Raw genomic sequence first — 23,434 nt, forward strand, 5'->3', positions numbered from 1 at the left:
AAGGGGATTGGACAAGTTTCTGGAGGAAAAATCCATTACGGGGTACAAGCCATGAGGTGTATGCGCAACCTCCTGATTTTAGAAATGGGTTATGTCAGAATGCCAGATGCAAGGGAGGGCACCAGGATGAGGTCTCTTGTTATCTGGTGTGCTCCCTGGGGCATTTGGTAGGCCGCTGTGAGATACAGGAAGCTGGACTAGATGGGCCTATGGCCTGATCCAGTGGGGCTGTTCTTATGAACCCCAAAACGTAGAATATCCAAGAAAAATGTAAGACGTAACAAAATAAAAGCTAAAAACACTCGTAAATAGATTTCATGTGGTTAATTGAAACCACATTGAAACCATATTGCTGATTATGAAATTTAAAACTATATTACATATAGTTATATTACCTATAATTTATTGCCTAAAATTTATAAATTACAAGAAGGCTATGAGCTGCCTGCAGGGGCCCGGTCACAGGGAAAAGGAGGACATATAAGTTCTTTTCCAGGACCCGAGGCTAAAAACAGGACATGACCTGGAAAAAGAGGGTGTCTGATCAGCTTGCTGTGCACACGCCAGGATACGGTGAGTGGGGAACTTGCACTCTGCACATCGCCAAAGGCACTCTTTCCCTTCCCTTGCCCTTCAGCAGGAGTGCCAAGTGTGAGCCTAGAGAATAAGCTTTGGAGAGGGTGTGGGGAGGAAAGCTGAGACCTGGATGGGCACTGGAGACCACAGGCACAAACACCACTTGCAGTCATGCACCAGCTGGAGGCTTCAGAAGAGGAAGCTGCAGAGAGGGAGAGGGAGGGGAGGAGGAAGGCGGTCCATGCGCTGCGCATGCGCAAGTAGAAGAGGCTCTCTAGGAATAGAGGCGAAGGCTCGAATGCTCGCACCAGACACTTCCGGTTTCCATTCCGCCGCCGCCATTTGCGGGGCAGTACCACTCTGAGCATGAGTGGGCACCGCGGAGTCTTCTTTCCCGTAACCCCTTTGAAGCCGGGCGGCCGGCGTCGTGCGCATGCGCCTCCCGTTCCCTCGGAGGGCTGGGCCTCTGAGGGCGTGGCGCATGCGCGCTGAGCAGGGCTGGCTTCCTGGGCTCGCGCTCGCTCTGGCTTCTCAAGACGGCGGCGGGGTCCGGACCGGCGGCGGCTTCTCACACGGCCTTCGCTCGGCGGGCCCTGAGCGGCCGCGTTGCCGCCTCTCGTCCCGGGATGGGCCGGAGTCCGGCACGCGTTACCCCCAACTGTCGTCGACCGAAGCGAAGGTGAGTCTGTGAGGAAGGGGCCAGGTGTGAGGGAGTGAAGCCACGCCCCTTCGAAAGCTCCCTCCTGGCCACGCCCCTTCGAACGCTCCCTCTTGGCCACGCCCCTTCCTCTGTTAACCTGTGAAGTGCATCCCCGACCAATCCCTCCCTCCTGCTCCCTTGAGGCCACGCCCACTCGCTCCTCCCTCTCCTTTTTAGGGCGGGGCCATAGTTCAGGGGCACAGACCTTGCTCCCCATGCAGGGGGACCCAGCCTGGAGCTTTGGCAGCAGCCCAGCTGCAGGTGAGATGGGCAGAGCTCCCCCAGTCCCAGACAGGCACTGCCAGTCTGTTGACAGTGCTGCCTTGGACAGGCAGTGGATGGGGTGCTGGTGTTCTTTTCCCACGCACACCACACCAGGGGGCACCCCCTTAAATGGAGTGTCTGCAGAACTCTTTGCCACAGGATATGGTGATAGAGTGGATAGGGGGATTCTCTTTTCCCACTCATGCATCACCAGAACCAGGGGACAGCCATGAGCATTGAATATCTGTGGAACTCCTTGCCACAGGATATGGTGATAGAATGGATAGGGGGATCTTCTTTTCCCTCTTACACAACACTGGAACCTGGGAGCATCCACTCAAATGGAGTGTCTGTGGAACTTGCCACAGGATATGGTGATAGAATGGATAGGGGAATCTTCTCTTCCCGCTCACACAACACCAGAACCAGGGGACAGCCATGAACACTGAGTGTCTGTAGAACTCCTTGCCAAAGGATATGGTGATAGAATGAATATGGGGATGTTCTTTTCCCTCTTACACAACACCAGAATGGATATGGGGATGTTCTTTTCCCTCTTACACAACACCAGAACCAGGGAGCTTCAACTAACATTGAGTGTCTGTGGAACTCCTTGCCACAGGATGTGGTGACAGATAAAGAGGATATGGGGACCTTCTTTTCCCTCTCACACAACACAAGAACCAGGGGCAACCACTAACTTTGAGTGTCTGTGGAACCCCTTACCACAGGATATGGTGATAGAGAGGATAGGAGAATCTTCTTTTTCTTATCACATACCCCCAGAACCAGGGAACACCCACTAAAATGGAGTGTCAGGAGATTTCGTACAGACAAAAGGAAATCTTTATCTGTGGGACTCCTTGTCACGTGATATGGGGATAGACATTATGCAGCGGATAGATAGAGTAGATGGAGAGGTGTTCTTTTCCATCTCACACAACACTGGAACCAGGGAACATCCACTAAAATTGAGTGTTGGGAGAGTTAAGACAGACAGAAGAAAATACGTCTTTTCCCAGCACGTGATTAACCTGTTGAACTCTTTCCCACAGAATGTGGTGATGGCATCTGGCTTGGATGCCTTTAAAAGGGGATTGGGCAGATTTCTTTACAAGTCATGGTTGGTATGTGCAACCTCCTGGTTTTAGATGTAGGCTGCCTCAGAATGTCATGTACAAGGGAGTGGAAACAGGAATCGGGTCTATTGAAGCACCTGAGGGGGGACATGAGATGTACAAAATTATGCAGGGGGTAGAGTGGATAGAGGGATGTTCTTTTCCCTCTCAAATAACACCAGAATCAGGGGATATCCACTAAAACTGAGAGTCAGGAAAGTTAAAACAGGCAAAAGAAAACTTTTCTTTACCCAGCATGTAATCAGTCTGGAACTCCTTGCCACAGAATGTGGTGATGGCATCTGGTCTGGATGCCTTCAAAAGGGGATTGGGCAGATTTCTGGAGGAAGCGTCCATCACAGGTTATAAACTGTGATGGGTATGTGCAACCTCCTGATTTCAGAAGTAGGCTGTCTCAGAATGCCAGATGCAAGGGACGGCACCAGGATGCTAGTCTCTTACTGTCTTGTGTGCTCCCTGAGGCATCTGGTGGGCCACTGTGAGATATAGGAAGCTGGACTGGATGGGCCCCCTTTGGCCTGATCCAGCGAGGCTGTTCTTATGTTCTTATGTCAGACCAAGGTCCAGACTCGTAGGCAGCTTCTTATGCCCCTTTCCTAAATGCTTCTCCTCTCTTTCCCCCCCCCCAGCCTAGGAGTTTGCATCCCTCAACAACTCTCCCCGCCCTCCTCCAGCAGTGCTGCCTAGTGACTAGGGGCCTAGTCCTATACAATTTTCCAGTACCAGTGTAGCCGAAGTGCAGCCCCGAGGTAAGGGAGCAAATGTTCCCGTACCTTGAGGAAGCCTCTGTGACTGCCTTCCCCCCATAGGATGCAGTGCACACCCCATTGGTATGGCTGTACTGGCACTGGAAAGTTGGATAGAATTGGGCCCTAGAGCAGTGGTTCTGGAACCTTTTAACACTGGGACCCACTTTTTAGAATGATAATCTGTTGGGTCCCACCAGAAGTGATGTCGTGGCCAGAAGTGACATCATCAGTTTAGGTTTCAGAGCTAAGCCGCAATCAGCCCAAGGTCCCATAACACAGTGTGCTCCTGCTGTTATTTTGCATAGCTCAGAATTCAAACATTCCAGCTTGGAAGTCAAAGCAGAACACAGATTTGGATCCTTCCCCAACCACGCAGCCCTCAGCCCTCCCCCACCTTCCATCATCTCATCTTCACCCCTATTTAGGGCAAAGCACCATGCCTCTCTCCCACTGGGAGCCCGCCGTGCCCAGCAGCTCTGTACATTTTCAATGGCAGCTGAACTAGGTGCTATGAGACCCATCTGAAATTGGCTTGTGACCCACCTAGTGGGTCCTAACCCACTGTCTGAGAAACGCTGGACTAGAGTGTTGGATGTGGCCCTAGGTTTCAATTTTTTCTCAGTCATTAAGTTTGCTGTTTCTCACTCTACCTTGCAGTGTGGTTGTGATGGTAAAAAAGTGGTGGAGGGAGAAGGACAGATTCTTTGACAAGAGCACTCAAAGTTTTAGTGAATGACTGGATCCCATAAATGAGAATTGTGAATCTTGATGATGATGATGATGATTAGAATTGCTGTAAAATCCCTAGCTTTTCCATATGTATTGGTCCTAGTTGATGCCTCATTGTACTGAGAACAAGTATGGGAAGTCTGTGCTTTGTGTTGGTATTTCCCTATAAAAGCTTATTGCATAAACTCTCCAAACCATGAGTGACCCTAATGAACTCTATATATGAATCACAGATTTTGACGAGAGCTCTTGAATTCTTATCCCAGGCACAAATAACTCTGGCTCAAGTGACATAGTGTACTTGTTCTTGGCCGTTCAACATGATGACTCTTTATGTGGTAAAATTGCTGTTTAAAAAAGACACACACCTTCAGAAAAAAAGTTTTGTAAGCTGGCAAAACTTAGGAGTCAGCAGTTGAGTTGGCTGTGATGCGTACTCTCACTTGAACTTTGATTTGAAGTACTGCACACCTGAAACAAGAAGTTATGTCAAGCGTTTTATGATAGTGTCAATGGAGGCAATCTACTAATCAAAGAGATATGAAGTTGCTTCTATTGAACTGAGTCAGTCCATTTTCCCCCCAGTTTTAGATTCAGTTCCTAGTATCTCCAAGTAGGAATGGGAAAGACTGCATGAGACTATGGAGTCCCCACCAATCAGTGTGGACAAATATGTGGTGGATCAAAGATCTGACTCAGAAAGAGACAGCTTTGTATGTCTCTATGAGCTCCATTGCTAAGGAAGCATCAGACTCCAGTTGTCCTGGGCTGAACTTAATGTCCACTAACTCTCAGTTCAGGGTAATTTTAAGGGATGGTTTCCTTTGTTCTGTAACCACTCCTACCTTGTACGTTCACAATTCTCTAATGGTGGTAGCACTCAGGCAGGTCCTTGCTGAATAAGATGGCCTGCTGGCTTTCCCTCCCCTCCCTAGCAGGAATTTGAAGTATCTGGCTGTGTGACATCATTGTTTCACACAGTGTGGCTGGGCATGTCGCTGAAAGTGACTGGGGCTGTGAGCTTCTGACAAACCTCCATCTCAAGCAAGACCTTCTCCAACTTCCATGATGTGATGACATCATGCAGCACAGGGCAGGCCAGGGCAACAACTCAGAGGGCTGCAGGACCTCCAAGCCTTCCTCTACCACATAGCCAGAACACCTCACCCTTGTGAGTAGTCTGTGCGTGTGTGTATTTCCCCTTTGGTGAAGGAGAGAGTGCACGATGAAAGCATTTTGTGTGTGCCACACAAGGTATAATGCTAAAACCCCAGAAGACATGAAATGGAAAAGCTAGCATAACATTTCTTTATTTTGGCACATGTTGTATTGAAAAGCTGCATATAAATATTCTTAGTAACTATTATAGTTACACACACACACACACACACACACACACACACACACACACATTCATTGGTTTTGCTAAAGGTTAGCCAATGCTCGAAAAGGCAAGCTCTCACATAAGAGGTGTAACTTCAAGAATATTCTGACTATTCAGTTGCTGAAAAACTGGTGGTAGGCCAACTATAGCCTTGAGCATGGTCTACTTGGAATACACAGTTGTGGAGGGTGCTAATTGGGCACTTAGGTTGCGCCTGCTGCAGCTGCTGCTTTCCCATGGAAGGCCAGTCCCTGAATTACGATATTATGAAAATGACTTGCCTTTTTGTAAGGCAGGAGATGCTGACTGATTAGTAGAGCCCACTTCCAGTGTGATTTTTTTTTAGTGCAATAACTGTGTGTGACATCCTCTTTTGCATTGTCAAAGTGGACTATTTTATTAATATTTTCACAGGTGCCCACATTCAAAATTATGTAGTGTTTGCTGTGGACACTCCTTGTAAAATCTAAACTTTTAAAGCCTTCTTTTTAACTCTTAAGGCCTAATCAATGAAAATGATGATTTTTTTCTCCCCCAATTCTGTTTATGGCCATAGATTCGCAAGTGCTAGAACCTCTGGAAGAGCTGTGAGGCGACATGGTGCTTGAGAGTTTTCCTACTTTGTGTGCCCCAAGTTCTATTGTTCTAGTGAGCAATAGCAAACACCTGGTGCTGACATAATGTTTAATCTTGGTTAGCTAAACTCAAACTGGGTTGCATTGCCTGTGGTCTGGTTGATGCCATTGTAACACTTAACCATGATGGGATGTGATAGACGGTTTGGCACAATGAGAGAATGCAGGGATAAAGAAGCTAATAAGCAGCCCATCCTGGGGCATTCCATGTACAAATGCTTTTATGCAAATGCCCGAAGTCTCCAAACAAAGATGGGAGAACTGGAATGTCTGGTGACTAGGGAAAACATTGACATAGTGGGCATAACGGAAACCTGGTGGAATGCGGAGAATCAGTGGGATACCGCAATCCCGGGCTATAAACTCTACAGGAGGGACAGGGAGGGGCGTGTTGGAGGTGGGGTGGTCATTTATGTTAAGGAAGGGATAGAATCCAGCAAAGTAGAGATTGAAGGTGGCTCCGACTCCACCATAGAATGTCTATGGGTTAAATTACTAGGCCTGAGGAGTGATGTAGAACTGGGGGCATACTATCGTCCTCCAGACCAGAAACCGGAAGGGGACCTTGAAATGAGGAAACAGATCAGGGAGGTGACAAGGAGGGACAGGGTTGTAATCATAGGGGACTTCAATTATCCTTGTATTGACTGGGTCAATTTGCGTTCCGGTTTCGAAAAGGATACTGGATTCCTTGACATGCTAAATGACTGTGCCTTAGAGCTGCTAGTCATGGAGCCTACCAGAGGACAGGTGACTCTGGATTTAATATTGTGCGGTACTCAGGACCTGGTTAGAGATGTCAGTGTTACAGAGCCATTGGGAACAATGACTATGCTGCGATCTGTTTTGAGGTGCATGTCGGGGGAAGAGTACCGGGCAAATCTCTCACAAAAACCCTTGACTTCCAACAAGCGGACTTCCCTCAGATGAGGAGGCTGGTTAGAAGGAGGTTGAAAGGAAAGATAAAAAGAGTCCAATCTCTCCAGAGTGCATGGAGGCTGCTTAAAACAACAGTAACAGAGGCCCAGCAGAAGTGCATACCGCAACGGAAGAAGGGCTCGACTAAGTCCAGGAGGGTGCCCGCATGGCTAACGAGCCAAGTTAGAGAGGCCGTAAAGGGCAAGGAAGCTTCCTTCCGTAAATGGAAGTCATGCCCTAATGAGGACAATAAAAAGGAACATAAACCATGGCAAAAGAAATGTAAGAAGGTGATATGGGAGGCCAAGAGAGACTATGAGGAACACATGGCCAGCAGCATTAAGGGGAATAATAAAAGCTTCTTCAAATATGTTAGAAGCAGGAAACCCGCCAGAGAAGCGGTTGGCCCTCTAGGTGGTGAGGGGGGGAAGGGGAGATAAAAGGAGACTTAGAGATGGCAGAGAAATTAAATGAGTTCTTTGCATCTGTCTTCACGGCAGAAGACCTCAGGCAGATACCACTGCCCGAACGGCCCCTCCTGACCAAAAAATTAAGTCAGATAGATGTTAAAAGAGAAATGTTTCAGACCTCATTGATAAATTAAAGATCAAAAAGTCACCCGACCCTGATGGCATCCACCCAAGAGTTATTAAGGAATTGAAGAGTGAAGTTGCTGATTTCTTGACTAAAATATGCAACTTATCCCTCAAAATGGCCATGGTGCCAGAAGATTGGAGGATAGCAAATGTCACGCCAATGTTTAAAAAGGGAAGGAGAGGGAACCCAGGTAATTATAGGCCAGTCAGCCTAATATCTATTCCATGTAAGATGGTGGAATGCCTCATCAAAGATAGAATCTCCAGACACATAGACAAACAAGCCTTGCTGAGGGAGAATCAACATGGCTTCTGCCTCACGAACCTTTTAGAATTCTTTGAAAAGGTCAACAGGTCTGTGGATGCGGGAGAACCCGTGGACATTATATATCTGGACTTACAGAAGGCATTCGACACGGTCCCTCCCCAAAGGCTACTGAAAAAACTCCATAGGGAATTAGAAGGCAGGTCCTCTCATGGATTGAGAACTGGTTGAAAACCAGGAAACAGCGAGTGGGTGTCAATGGGCAATTTTCACAATGGAGGGAGGTGAAAAGTGGTGTGCCCCAAGGATCTGTGCTTTTCAACCTCTTCATAAATGACCTGGAGACAGGGTTGAGTAGTGAGGTGGCTAAGTTTGCAGACGACACCAAACTTTTTGGAGTGGTGAAGACCAGAAGTGATTGTGAGGAGCTCCAGAAGGATCCCTCCAAACTGGCAGAATGGGCAGCAAAATGGCAGATGCGTTTCAATGTCAGTAAGTGTAAAGTCATGCTCTTTGGGGCAAAAAATCAAAACTTCACATATAGGATCTAATGGGTTCTGAGCTGTCTGTGACAGATCAGGAGAGAGATTTTGGGGTGGTGGTGGACAGGTCGATGAAAGTGTCGACTCAATGTGCGGCGGCAGTAAAGAAGGCCAATTCTATGCCCATTAGAAAGGGTATTGAGAAAAAAAACTGCTAATTTTATAATGCCATTGTACAAATCAGTGATAAGGCCACACCTGGAGTATTGCTTCCAGTTCTGGTCGGCACATCTCAAAAAGGACATAGTGGAAATGGAAAAGGTGCAAAAGAGAGCGACTAAGATGATTACTGGGCTGGGGCACCTTCCTTATGAGGAAAGGCTACCACGTTTGGGCCTCTTCAGCCTAGAAAAGAGACTCCTGAGAGGGGACATGATATAGACATACAAAATTATTCATGGGAAGGATAAAGTGGATAGAGAGATGCTCTTTACACTCTCACATAACACCAGAACCAGGGGACATTCACTAAAATTGAGTGTTGGAAGGGTTAGGACAGACAAAAGAAAATATTTCTTTACTCAGTGTGTGGTTGGTCTGTGGAACTCCTTGCCGCAGGATGTGGTGATGGCATCTGGCCTAGATGCCTTTAAAAGGGGATTGGACAAGTTTCTGGAGGAAAAATCCATTACGGGTTACAAGCCATGATGTGTATGTGTGACCTGATTTTAGAAATGGGCTATGTCAGATGCAAGGGAGGGCACCAGGATGCAGGTCTCTTGTTATCAGGTGTGCTCCCTGGGGCATTTGGTGGGGCCGCTGTGAGATACAGGAAGCTGAACTAGATGGGCCTATGGCCTGATCCAGTAGGGATGTTCTTATGTTCTTATAACCATAGTTAGCACAAACTATGGTTTCACATCTTTGTTTGTGGCCTGCCTCTTATGCCTGGAACTGTTTTTCAGTATGTTCTCATGATGCTGCAGTATATCCGCATGATGCATCTTTAAATCCCTTCATTTTCATGAAATCTTTGACACAATCCCTTAGCCCTTGAATTCCACGTTAACTGCACCAAAAGTATTATAACTGAATAAAGATATGTTAAGGCCCAGCATGAGTTGCACTCAAACTGTCCGTTCTTCCTTTTTACTTCTAATTTTGCCTGCGTGCACCCTGACCCTGCCCCCAACCATTGCCTTTTATTCTTCCTTGCCCACTCAGTTGTTTCTTCAGGACACGCGTGACAGAACACACAGAGGGGCAGAGAAAGTCGCCCGCCCAGTCTGTTTCAAATTGGAGGTTGAGCAAGACAGGGAAGTGAAGCGGTGAGAACAGGGTCACATTAGACCCCTGCTTTCTCCTCCAACCCTGCTGTCGCATTTGCTTGCTTATGGCAGTGGTAGTGGAGGAAGAGATAGGTCACCATTGCTCCAGTTATTTTTTGGCCAGGGGAGGTGGCAAGCAGTCCCACCAATTGGCTGCCTTCCTCATGTACATGAGTACTTCAGTTCAGATGGAAAGCCTTATCCAGAGCTAAGGAAGGCACACTCAAGGTCAGAGGTGTCAAATTCATTTTCGATAGCGGGTCAGAGTTAGCATACATACCCCTGCTGTTTGGGTAAGAGGCACTTTTTCAAGTGGGTGCTCCTCTTTTTAGCAGGGGGAGAGTAACTGGCCCGCCTCACCCCAGCAGTGTCTTTTCTAGTGGCTGTCTGCTGGTGTTCTTTTTGCATCTTTTTAGAATGTGAGCCCTTTTGGGACAGGGAGCCATTAGTTATTTGATTATTCTCTGTAAACCGCTTTGTGAACTTTTAGTTGAAAAGTGGTATATAAATACTGTTAATAATAATAATAATAATACATGGCACCTGCTGAGGGCTGGAAGTGACATCATTAAGCAAAAAGTGACATCTTTAACCCTTTTCTGCCCAGCCCACAGGTGTACACATTTTATCCCTGTTGCATATATGCAACGTTGGGCAGAAGTGGCTTAAGCAGATTCAGAAATAAGCACTTTGTTCTCTCATAGAAACTCATTAGCTGCAAATGACAGAAGAAAAAAGTGCAAAACTTGTTCATAATTTCGAGATATGAGAGAGCTCAGTTAACATACTTAGGAGAGCCCAATTATAATGGGGGCCAGATAAATTGCTTCCAGGGCCCACATTCGACCCACGGGCCTTATGTTTGACACCCCTGGTCTAGGTGGCTTATATTTCCCCAGAACCTAGCTGGAGTTTTAAAATGGAGACTTATAATGCCGAAATCTGACTTAAAATGTGCTGTTTCACTGCCTTCTCAGACAATCTTATTGGCTAGATTTAGTATTCAATTAATGTGTTGCCTTTCGTTTTTTTTGTTTTTTGCTTAGCAATGGGATTGAGAAAAGTCAAGTGGCGACAGCATGTTCTTCACCAGAGTGTGCCAGGTTTCCAGAGTGCAAGAGAGAGTGCCAAATCAGCATGTATTTTTCACTGCCTTCTTTTCATCCCACTGCTGATTCATATTACTTGGTCTGCATTCTGCTGAAAGTCAAAGCTTGCTTTAGACTGCAGCCATGTGCACACTTACCTATGAGAAAATTCCATTGGATTTTAGTTTTGTATGCTTAGGCTTGTGTTGTAATCCTAAGTACGCATACAAGGGAGTGACAACTTCCTCACTGAGTGAGAAGAGAGTGACTAGGAAGATGTCCTTCTTGCTAAAAGTGACTAGGATTGTTGCACATGAGCATTCAAAATATAAGTGCTTAAACCATTAATATGATGGGTATATCAGTCTTTGAACAGGGAAAGAATAACTTAAAATGGTGTGGTTCCCAAACTTTTTCGACTGGTGGCTCCCTTGACTTACTAGGCCAGCGGTTGCCAAACTTGTGACCACTGTGCACCACAAAACTGGTCCCCATTCAGACCGGAGCTTACCGTTCTGCCTCCACACCACATGAGTGCCATGTAAATCTGGGCACAAGGACACTCTGAGCAGTTGCATCTGTTGCCTGGTATCTCAGAATGCTGTGCAACAAGACATCCGGGCAGATGTGACTTCCCAGGATGTCCCTGTGCCCAGACCTACATGGCAGTCAGGTGGTGCCAAGGGGTAACAGTAAGTTCTGCTCATGGAGCAGAGAGCTTTCCCCACGCCCTGGAACTGGCCCCTGGGCTTGGTTTTGGAAAGCCTTGTGCTAGGCCATTGGTCGTGGCTCCCCATTAGGGCTACAATTCTAAACATTGTATAGGGTGGCAAGTTTTTCGTGAGGATTCTATGGCTCCCCTGGCTGGTTTCCATGTTTCCCCAGGAGCAATGGCTCACAGTTTGGTAACCACTGGTATACCATATTCTATAATTATTTGGTAGTACACTTCAGTGGAATTAGTCATAGGGATAAAATGACAAACGTGTGTGCCTTTTTAAACACAGTGATTTGATCCAGTGATGCTGAGATGCATGCAGTCAGTGTCTTCAGCTCACAGAGGCATTGTTTTACACTTCATGCTATTGTGGTGCACAAAAAAGTGAAACTATATCCAAGGCTGCTTGCACATGAAATTGTATATATGGAAACATGAGAATTGCCATTAGAACACTGCTTGAATTCTTGCACAGAAAGGAAAAAAAAAAACACTTAATGGTTGCTTATTTTGCAGGTGTGGGTCTATAGAATTCATCGTGGTTACCAACATGCAAACAGTAACTTTAGAGTGATCAAGGGCTTATGTAGAACCCATCGCAGTTTGCCAAAATTTCCAGAGTGATAATAAATTATCATTCCACTGAATGATAATAAAATAATGTCAAAATCATCATCGAACCCCCTCAAAATAAATAACAGAAGGGCAACATAAAACCAGTAAAATGTAAAACTCTGCAATAAAAATCAAAAGCAGCAGGGCAAATGGTTGGAGTCTGAGATTTCCTGAAACAGCTGATGGTTGATAATGCCTATCACTAACAGTGATCTCTATTCAGGAAAATGTGCCCCCCCTTTTCCCTCGAGATTCATTACATCCAAAAGAGAAGTGTAGAAGTTTGAACTTGATAAGCCAATCGGAGGTCAGAGTGAAAGTTCTTTTCCAATTATCGCAGTTTTCTGTGTTCTCCTGGTGTGTACTGTACTTCCATCTTATGCAGTAACTGTCTCTGGTTGAAATACCCTTGATGCTACGGTTGTGACTAATGAGTGGCTTTGTTATGTCTGTGCAGATTACATCAAATATGACTACATGCCTCCTGGAAGCCCAAAGGAGCAGCAAGATGTCAGAGTAACACTTGCACCCCTTGTCAGGTACGTGTTCATTCTGGATTCTTCACTGAGCCTTCCCCAGAGGCTCAGGGTGGGTCACAAACAGAAGCACCAACAATTAAATACCTTTATGCCCGTAATGGCGAGTCTCTGGTCTTCAGTGAGCTTTTTTTTTTCAGAGTTGTAAAAACAAAGCTGTCCATGCAGGTGCGATGACTTCCAACCAGCTGCGACAGAACACCTTAAATCAACACTGTAGGGAGGTTCCTTCAGCTGGCAAAACTAGACCAGCAGTGTGCCACTATGAACTGGTGTCACACAGAATCCCACTGTGTTTCACCTAGCAAGCTGCTGCACTCAGAGGACTACTCCTTTGTGTACATTGGACATGTACATGTAGGAGGTTCAGGCTACAATGCTTTGGGTGTTTTGAGGCTTGGTTCTCATCTGGAGAACCAGTGACTTTTAGGAAGCAAATTAATGCTCTAATGTACAAGGGTCTGTGTTATTTTGTCTCACAGCAGCTTCCTTTTAGAAACTCTTAAAGTGGTCAGTATTTGATTAATATTTTGGGATAACTGAACAGTGGTGCACAAGTACATCAAACGTACATCAGAAATGGCGTTAAATCTTGCTAGCTATTGGTCACGGAAACTGCCATGAGGTTTCAAGGAGGAAAAACAGCAAGGCATCTGCTTGGATATCACCAAATCAATGCAGAGCTTTCAGGTTGCTGTCTGGCATGGTCCTTAATAGCACCAAATCAATAGGGATTTGGGGACTGAATGTGCTTCTAGGGTTTCATGCTATTCCTGGCACATTTGGGGTTGGACTGCAGTCTGTTCATAATACTTTGATTTTCAACATAGATAGTTGGAGACTCGCTGGGACCTCCTTCCTATCCCTGGCGCGATTTGATTTAATGAGGCAAGATGCGATTAGAGGAAGCTCATTATAGCTCCACTCAAGACACCAAATGTAGTTCAGCGACTCCCTGGTTCTTGCTGGCAATGAAAGGAGAAGGGAAGAAAAGCAGCTACGTGTGCTCAGAGAAGAGGAAGGTTGTAGTCAAGCTAGGCAAAATGAAAACTAGCAGAGTGGATAAAAGTCAGTTGGTTGTATTGGGTTTTAAATTCAGATTTAAAAAAAAAATCAATTGTAGTGCCTTTCTTTAAAATGTAGGTAACGAACCTGGTTTGAAAGGAAATCAGAATTTAATACAGTCAAACATATTCAAGTCTGTACTTGTGATCTTTTCAGATTAAATCATGACCCATCTATCAAGTTCATTGAGACCTGCATTTTCCCTCCTTCCCACATGTTAGAGAGAAGACACCCCCTCCTGGTTTATTGGCAAACCAGGGTTACACTGTTACTTCTGATTCTGGTTTGCGGCCAGCTGGGAGCTGATGTGATGATGAGAGTGGCAGACTATGAATGGGGAGACCCACATTCAAATTCATATTCAGCACCCACAGAGCTCAGTGGCTGTGGGCCATTCACTGCCTCTCAGCCTCACTTATCAGGTCATTGAGAAGAACCACGAGTATGGTCATGACTTCCAGGAGAAATAGCAATATAAAAATCTAAGAAGTAGTAAGAGATTTCTGGGTTTGGTGGCTATGGTTTGTTGCTGGACAGGAAGATCCATGATTTCCATCTCTTACAATCAGAAAGTACCCAGTCGGGGATCTGGCTGTCCACTCGGTGTAACTACCTGGATGGGGGTTGGACTCAGACCTAAAAATCCAGTAGTTGCTGCAAGAACTGAAGGCACATGAGATACTGCTTTGATAATGCTTTAAAGATCCTTGCCTCATCAATTAGTCATAACCTTTTTTAAAAACAAAAAACAAACAAAAATCTGGACAGATGCCTACCCCCTAGATGGCTTCAGTCACCTTGACTTAAATCAGTCTGTGCTGAGGACTAGCCTAAACCCAGTATTTAACCTTAAGCAGCTTTTATGAAAAGGAAAAACAAATCTCATCCTATAGGGCAGGGAAAACATCCTGCTCCACCAAGGACTGTTTCTAAAACCCCAAACATGTGAGCAGCAAAAAGAACATCTGTTCTCTGGATTAAATTGCAGGTTGAAAATGCTGAGCGGAGCACAAGGCCCTTGTAGAGCTCTCACAGCTGCCAAGCCTGGAGTCATCAGTGCCCCCCCCCATTATGCTGAGTCATTGTGTAACTTGAGATGTGGTTTACTTTTACTGTGCGGGCCTTCTTGGCCGCCTCTACTCTCCAGCACCATATGGGATTGATTGTGCACTTGGGCTCTTGCTGGCTCTCTCTGTTCTCTCCAGCTACACAGAGGTATATTTTGAGTTTGTGACCCAAACATAGGAATGCAACTTCGCGTTCATGTAGTTTGATTTTATACTTCTGTCCATAACAGCTTACAAGGCAACAATATACAGACCTGGCTTCTCACCAGCCAATCGCATGTTGAAAACATCACATCACTACAGCACAATTTATAACATGACAGTAAACAAATCCAGCACCAGGTATTGATAAAACCAGAACAAATAATGCCAAATAAATAACTTTATGTTACTGTTAGATTTTTTTTTATTTTTAATTTTTTGAGATTGTGAGCCTCTTGGGGCAAGCACCACCTGTCTAGTATAACTACGAGATGTTTCACCAGGTAGAATATACTTGGGTGGTTGAAAAGGAAGGAAGGAAGGTTCTCAACCTATTACTGTTCTTATGTTTCTGAAGTAAGGTCAAAGTGGGGTCATACAGAATGTGCTTTCTATTCTAAAGTTGGCATCAGGTGGAAGTTAACCAGCGTAAATTTTCTCCTTAAGTAAAACATTGTCTCTCTTAAAAAGTTGTTTTTCTAGCTTGTCTTTGTACTTAAAGGAAAAGCTAAGGGGTGCAGAGAGTCTTTGGGTGGGGAAAGAAACTAGAATAGCTGAAACACAGGGGTGCAGAATGATTTGTAGTGGTGCAAAGAAGCAAAGATAGGCATCGTCGAAAAATGAGGCTGCAGAGCATGAGTGAGGAAACAGGAAAATTGAAGCAAAGTTATCATGCAGAGGGAGAAAGAAGGGAGCATGCAGTTTGGGGTGCAGGAGAAGAGGGAGCACAGCAGAGGGAGAAAAGAGAGAATTTACCTCAGAATGCCAGATGCAAGGGATGGCACCAGGATGCAGGTCTCTTGTCTTGTGTGCTCCCTGAGGCATTTGGTGAGCCACTGTGAGATACAGGAAGCTGGACTAAATGGGCCTGTGGCCTGATCCATTGGGGCTGTTCTCATGTTATTAAAGTGTGCCTTATGGAGTGCAGAGAAAAAAGTGGATTAAGAAAATCCTGGTGTAAAAAGTGCTTTGAAAAATACATTCTCATTCATTTCTCTTGAGCAGGTAAAATGCAAAAAAGACCTATAGAGGGACTTGCGTCATGCCCCATTGGACCAGCTTACTTGTATAATCTTACAACCGCAGCAATTCTGTGCAAGAGAGAGGAGTGGGAAAGACACAGGACAACTGTGACTGAAATCTTAGAAGAGACCCTCCAAGAGGCCTCTCCTTAAAAAGGTCACAGAGTTGTCATCTTTATGTTCAAACCTGCTTGCCTCCCACCATAATGGGACCTGACATCTGCTGTCAAAGTGCCTCAGTACATTGTGACTCTCCTGTTATTTTCCCGCAGGGTCAGTCTAGAAAACCATGCAGTCATCTGGGCACAGGTTCCGCGATGTCGAACATCACCCTCTGCTTGCCGAAAATGACAACTATGATTCTTCATCGTCCTCGTCGGAGGCCGACATGGCCGACAGGGTTTGGTTCATCCGTGATGGCTGCGGGATGGTCTGTGCAGTGATGACTTGGCTGCTTGTGGTGTATGCGGATTTTGTGGTGACGTTTGTCATGCTGCTGCCTTCCAAAGACTTTTGGTACTCGCTCATCAATGGAATTCTCTTCAACTGCTTGGCAGTGCTTGCGTTGTCCTCTCACCTGAGAACGATGTTGACCGATCCTGTGAGTAGGAGTGTTCCTCTCAAATTGGCTTGCCATCTTGTACCTATTGAAATCAGTGGCAGGCCGAGCATTCTTCATAGGCAGAATAATTTCTCAGTTGTTTAAATAGGGCCATCCATGCATGAGAGACTTACCAACAGATCGGAAAACAGGTCCCTGCTCCGAGGGCCTCCTATTCCAGAAATGGACATGGGAACAGAGGAAGGGAAGTGCATTTGATTTCAGTGACTCCTGTATGACTGAATGCCATTCTGTCATTTTTTAAAATGAGCCACCCTAGTAGCATGCTAGAGGCATACTAGAAACGTCACTTCCTCCTATTTGCTATTAGAAAAATGAATGCAGCCCCAGTAGGCACAGTTTTGAGGAGGGAGTTAAAGGAAATAATGGGAGGTCCTGTGAGGGAGGCATCAAGCAGGAGGCAGAATTATTTGGTACTTCTGTAGCAGATCAAATAGGAAGCTGAGGCCATTTGCTTTAATAGCTTTTAGTGGCTAAGAAGACTCTGCCCTCCGGCTTTTGAAAACGTCTGGTGTCCCTGTCCCCCTTCTCCTTCCTGATCCTGCCTGACCCACTCAGATCCTTTCGGGGAGGCCCTGCTCCACATTCCTCTGCCAACCAAACTCTGGTTGCTGACATGCCTGTCTTACTCTGTGAATCTCTGTGCCAATAAATGCAAGTGATTCTCAATAACAGGGCGCTATCTGCCTTTCCATTTACAATGCTGTAGGGGGCTGTTCCCAAAGGAAACGCCACAAAAGAGTACATGGAGAGTTTGCAGCTCAAGCCTGGCGAAGTGATCTACAAGTGTCCCAAGTGCTGCAGCATCAAGCCAGAACGTGCCCACCATTGCAGGTACGACCTGGACATTGTTCTCTGCCCAGACCATGAGTGGCTTCCGCTACCTGGGAGGTACCTACTCCTCTCTGGGCACTATCCTGGAGGTGTATTTTGTGCACATTCTTCTATTAAACGTTCTTTGATTCATGGCTAGCTGTTCCCAGTGGTGTAGCTGTGGGGGTGTGGAGTGGTAAATACTGCAGGTGCTACAACATGTAGTGTAAGCAACCTCTCCGAATCAGTGATAGCAATGCTCAGGAGCACTTCTGTGTGCTCCTAGCCCCTCCCCCCCAGCTACATCACTGTTCCTCCTGAAGCAGCTGCAGAGACTTTGAGTGGCTTCCAGAGTCCCTCCCTCTTACAGAAGGGCAGGGCCTCCTTTAACCATTTAAAGGCCAGCTGTTCAATTTGAGACTGCTGATGAGTAGCAGTTTTTTTTTAGGGGGGAGGTAAGGCTTGAGCTTTTTTCAAAAGAGATAGCTGCAGTGCAGTTCTAGGTTGCTGCCACTTCCCTGCTACCTGTGCAAAGGCGAGAGACAAGGCCATTGTCCTCAAACAGAAAGCTGCAAGGTCATTCTCTGGCTACTCGGCTGCTGAGTGCAACTGCTCCTTTAGTTCTGGGAAATTCAAATGAACACTTAAGAACCCTCCGCCTGAGTAGATCCCAATAAGGCTACAATTATTGCTGGTTAGAAAATCTCTCAGTCTCTGGAGCTCTACAAAAACAGTGCAGTAGCTTCATGAGGAATGCCCAAAAGCAATAGAAAGATCATTTTCCGAAATCTGTAGCCTTGCGTTTATAAGGCTGTGCTTCTTAAGCATTCGTTGTCACCTGTAAGAAAGCAAGGTCCTGTACACTGTTTTTTCCCTGTAACACACACAAAACAGATGTTATGGAGTTGCATTATGCTACTTGGATGTTTGCATCACCTTTATTCTGGAAACCTGTGGGCAGCTGTATTGGTGTCCAGCTCAAGTTCTGAAAGCTGCTTTGCTTCGCTGTCCTGTGCCCTGCGTGCCAACACCTGAGATCTTCAGCCAGGCAGACAACCCTCAGTAAGATGTCCGTAGTGCAGAGCCCAACTATGTTTGCTTTCTCCCTCTGTTAGTATTTGCAAGCGATGTATTCGGAAGATGGATCATCACTGTCCATGGGTTAATAACTGCGTGGGGGAAAGAAACCAGAGGTTTTTTGTGCTGTTTACGGTGAGTAGGAATTTTATTTTTTCCCAGGTTGGGGAAAAAAAAAACCTCTAACTAAATTGATAGTGGGAGTAAATCTACAAATTGGAATATACAGGAGCCCCACAATTCCACTCACTTCCCTTGCCATGTGAAAGGTCACCTTGGTCTCTGCCAAGGATAATGAGAGGAACATCGGCCTTCCTATCTAGATAGGAAATCTGGAAGGGGGCTGGTGTGGGGTGGTTGCCACACCGCACACCTGTGGAAAAGGTCCCCTCCCCCCGACTTCAGGGAAGAGACAGGCTGACTGTTTTGGTAAACGACTGCTATAACACTTGGGGTGCTGCCACCCACAGTCAGATACAGCTCTAGTTTCCCTGTTTAGCTCCATATTTGGAGCTGGAAGGGAAGAAGTGGTGATTGTTCACGTGATTGCAATGGTCTTCCAAGGCCCTATAGAGCCCAGAAAAACTGAAGGGGTGATTCCCTAGCCCCCTGCCCTATAGGGAGAGCTGGGCATTTCCCCTGATGTCTCACCCAGGAATATACAGCCCAATCTTTGCTTCTCTAGCTCCAGCATCTTCAGTCACCCAAAGGTCTCCCTGGGAACTCCCTCCCAGAGCAAAACCCTTCAAAACCCTCCTTGAAACTAAACCCTTTTTGTGAAGGCTTCTGCACAGCGTTCTGGTTTCCATACTACAACTTAGCCGAAGCATATGCATATCACGCTTCCCTTGTCTCTCTTTTTAGATTGTCAGCCCCTCCCATGTGTTTCAAAGCACCCTGTGCTTAAATGATGCTATGTACATAAGTAATCTGGCTGACCAATGTTGGACTTTGGCTTGCAGCAGAGAATTTTGCTTTGTGAAGTGGTATAGTAGTTGACCATGATGTGGATAAAAAAACATTGTATTAGGCCCATGCAGACGTTCAAGTTAACCAAAAATATATTTATTCTTAGACCCTGGGTGTGACATGTATGTGAATTAGCAATAAGGGATGCTTATGTCGATAACACAGGCCTACAAAACTGAGCGTCAGAAAAGTTTTTCCCAAACTTTATGGTGGTTTGATATGAATTTGGGGTGCCAGTTCCCAAAATGGCATCCATTTTGTCCTATCACGTCTAGTTTTGGGGATATAGTATAGCCTCATTAGTGAGTGGTTCAAGCAGCTTCCTCATGAGGAAGCCATGGTGTTGGTTTCCTCATGAGGAAGCTGCTTGAACCATTCACTAAAGAGGCTATGTCGTGTCTCCAAAACTAGATGTGATAGGGCAAAATGGATGCCATTTTTGGAATCAGCACCCCAAATATACCCAGGAATTGGTGTAACATTTAAGGAAGCAAAATGTGTGTTGGCCTGTGTAATAGACGGGAACCTGCCTTACCAGACTGTTTTCCAAATCTTCCTTCCAGATGTACATAGCTCTGATTTCAGCTCATGCTCTCATCCTGTGCGGGTTTCAGTTCTTCTCTTGTGTCAGAGGACAGTGGATTGGTAAGTATGTGCTTGAATCACTGTCATAATATGGCCTTTGATTTGATTGGCAACTCACTTCTCTGTTTTGGAGCTACATCTTGACTGTGCACTCACTCCAGCTGAGTTCTTACTTCAAGTCCTCTCCCTTTTTCAGAATGCAGTGATTTCTCTCCACCTGTGACAGTGATTCTGCTGATCTTCCTGTGCCTTGAGGGCTTTCTGTTCCTTACATTTACTGCAGTCATGTTCGGCACCCAGATCCACTCCATATGCAACGATGAAACGGTAAGTCTTTGGATTGACGCATGTGTCTTGCTTTAACGCCCAATCCGGTTAGTAGTCTGAGGCTACAATCCTATCCACATTTCCTGGGAGTAAGCACCATTGACTATAATGGGACTTACCTCTGAGTAGACAGGCATAGGCTTGGGCTCTAAATTATGCACCATTTAAGGTTTCTAGACAGTCTTCAAAGTCAGCTCCCTGTAGAACACGTTGCAGTAGTCCAGTCTAGACATTGCCAGTGCTTGAATAATTAACCAGGCCACATTTTTCCAAGAATGGCTACTGATGGATGATGTTGCATCATCAGGATAGTTATCATCCTGCATAACAGATGACAAACAAGGTTCTGCAGCAAAATGTCATGTATGCAGATATACCTGAGAGTCTCACTGGACTCAGTGGGGCTGATTTCAGTCTAATCATCCCTGGATCATGCTCTGACATTGCAAGGACTGGATTGAAGTCTTCAGTATTGAACAGACAGTCTTGCCTTTCCTCTTGCGCGCTCTCTCTTTGTTTCCAAATCCTCTTTCCAATTCTGTTTTCTCTTTCTCTGCATTTCTGTCTTTCTGTTTCCAGTGACACTCCTAAAGGAATCCAAACACTGTTTTTAAACCTCCCTAGGAAGCAAATCATTTGGGGGCTTTTTTTTTTTAACCCACTTTGGGCTTTCTGTTTTACAAAGTTTCTAACTTATGCAAAGCTCTACGTTCAGTAAGTACTCAGAAACCTCAGTCTTTGTAGTGGGTGATCCTTTGTTCTTTACAGTCCTATGGGCACTCCAAACCTGAGAGAGAGAATAATGTTGAACCCAAGTTATTTAGCCCTATTGTGTAGCACATCCTCTAAATTCAAGAAATGCCCATATATTTGCAGGAGATTGAAAGACTGAAGAGTGAGAAACCCACATGGGAACGGAGGCTACGCTGGGAAGGCATGAAATCTGTCTTTGGAGGTCAGCCGTCCCTCCTATGGATAAATCCTTTTGCTGGATTTCGAATCAGACGCCTGATGCTGAGGGCCAAGAAAGGAGGTCCTGAATTTTCTGTTTGAGCCTGCCTGTCTAATCATGCTGGAACTCAAGAAAAAAAAAAAAGAGCAAAAAAGAAAAAGTAGTACATTATATTGTATTTATTGGGGCCCAGAAAGAAAAGCTGCCTGCCTGTAACCTGTGACTGACAGAGACTGACACACATGAACCATGTTGCTTGTAGCAAGCAGAATTTTATACATTTATAGCCACAGGCATCTCATTAACTCTCAGAAGTGTAAACTGGACAACACCACAAAACGACTTTTTGAGCAGGATAACAAAAACACAAATCCCAAGTAAGGTGGATGGTCACGCTAAAGACGCCAAAATATCAACTTACTACAGTAACTCATTGTTTAGAGGACTAATGATGCATTTTTATTTGTCCAACCCCCCTTTATTTGTTCTGTGTGTTTGTTTTTTTAAAGAGTTGACCTCTTCTGTTTTTATAAGTTTGTGTCAAGGTGCAGTTGTCAATCATGATACACAAATGTGTAAAATGCTGGAAAATCGGCAGCCAAGAGCAATCTCTTTTGTCCCAGTTAGTTTTCAGGCAATTCCCAACCCCATCATGTCATGCTTCAGTTTTTCTTAAGACCCACTGAGCTGCATTTCTGTGTGTGAGTTTCTCAGCGGACCGGTGATCCATGACTGCGTAGCCAAAAACATGCAGTGCTGATCGGTGGCCAGAGTTTCCCTCAGCTTGTACAGATAATACATGTTAAATGTGCAGTAGTCATATTGCCAGGCTGTATATTCCTGCCTTCAGATTCTTGAGCAAATTCACTAATTGTTCTTGTGAATGATGACTTTTGGTCTTTATGCAAGAAAAAAAAAGGATCAGCAAGTCACTTTTCCTGTGGAATCAATGTACTGCAGATTAGATCACCAACAATCACTATTGTTTCTTGCTTTTTATTGCACAAAATTGGTCAGAGAACTGTCCCTAGAGCTTCTGAAAGCGGCCTTCTGCCCCAGGGTAGATCCGCTGTAGCCCCTGCTCCAAAGTAAGCAGGTTGCATACCAGCAGATAATATTGTAAGCAGGCATGTTTTTTCAAACATGTCAACTTTCATGCATATTCTAAATGTCTGCTAGTGAGAACACAGCCTTAGTAGGTCAAGAGGGTCTTAATTGCCCACATTTGGAGTTTCCTAGCTGCACCAGTGAGCACACCTGTACAAGCTTTCTTGTTCACTTCAGTGGTAAAGGTGCCTCTGAATGCAGATGGGCTTTGCGTGCCTGGCCCTTCAAAACAGTTAGCACAGCTCTTTTGCATGCAGGAGCTCCCACAGAAACAAGGAGCCCTTGGGCTGCAGCTTGAACATGTTTAGAATTACATGGTACTCATTGTTTGTTTAAGCTTCTTGGATCCCTACCAACTTAGCTGCTTTGTAGACCATAGCCCCACTTGTTGATCATGATAAGCAAGAGAGACAGAGAGACACCTTGAGAACCCAAGCTGTGCTCCACTGGTAGAAATCTGTGTAAGGAAAGTTTTGGAACACTCAAGGTTAAAAACAAAAAAGGTATTCTTGCTGAAATTTGATTTGAGGTAGAGAAATGAGTTGGATAAAAACAAGCATTTTTCCTGCCCCTAGAAAAGGCATGGTTTGAATGTGTTCTTTCAGTCTTCAAGTAATGAAGTGTGATCTGAAGGGAGTGAGCTGTATATTTAATGACCAAATTATTCTGAACAGAGCCTTCTGCCATGCTTTTAGTGACCTGGCAGACAACGATTCCAGGCCAAAATGTTGGTGTGATAGGAAAGTTTAAAAAAAATACTCTTTAAAATGCTTCTCTTATGAAATTTGCCTTAAATGTATCCAGGTTGAGCTTTTGTTTTACGCATAAACACTACGGTTCCACATGCTCAGGAATCTTTCATTCTGTATGTGGAATCCCAAAGAAGGCATATGAGTGTGCGTGGG

General features: G+C 45.4%; 1 protein-coding gene across 1 annotated transcript; it reads left to right on the forward strand.

Annotated features, from left to right (window-relative positions):
- Positions 1-1,077: 1,077 nt before the first annotated feature.
- On the forward strand, positions 1,078-21,650 carry ZDHHC7 (zinc finger DHHC-type palmitoyltransferase 7). Its single transcript, XM_066637804.1, has 8 exons — positions 1,078-1,255; positions 12,644-12,725; positions 16,350-16,678; positions 17,409-17,533; positions 18,628-18,724; positions 20,122-20,203; positions 20,340-20,470; positions 21,347-21,650. Exons 3-8 carry the CDS (start codon positions 16,367-16,369, stop codon positions 21,521-21,523), a joined length of 924 nt encoding a protein of 307 aa, XP_066493901.1. The 5' UTR covers positions 1,078-1,255; positions 12,644-12,725; positions 16,350-16,366; the 3' UTR covers positions 21,524-21,650.
- The last annotated feature ends 1,784 nt before the right edge of the window (positions 21,651-23,434 follow it).

Source organism: Tiliqua scincoides, chromosome 9, assembly GCF_035046505.1.
Source record: "Tiliqua scincoides isolate rTilSci1 chromosome 9, rTilSci1.hap2, whole genome shotgun sequence".
In the NCBI taxonomy this organism is placed as follows: Eukaryota; Metazoa; Chordata; class Lepidosauria; order Squamata; family Scincidae; genus Tiliqua; species Tiliqua scincoides.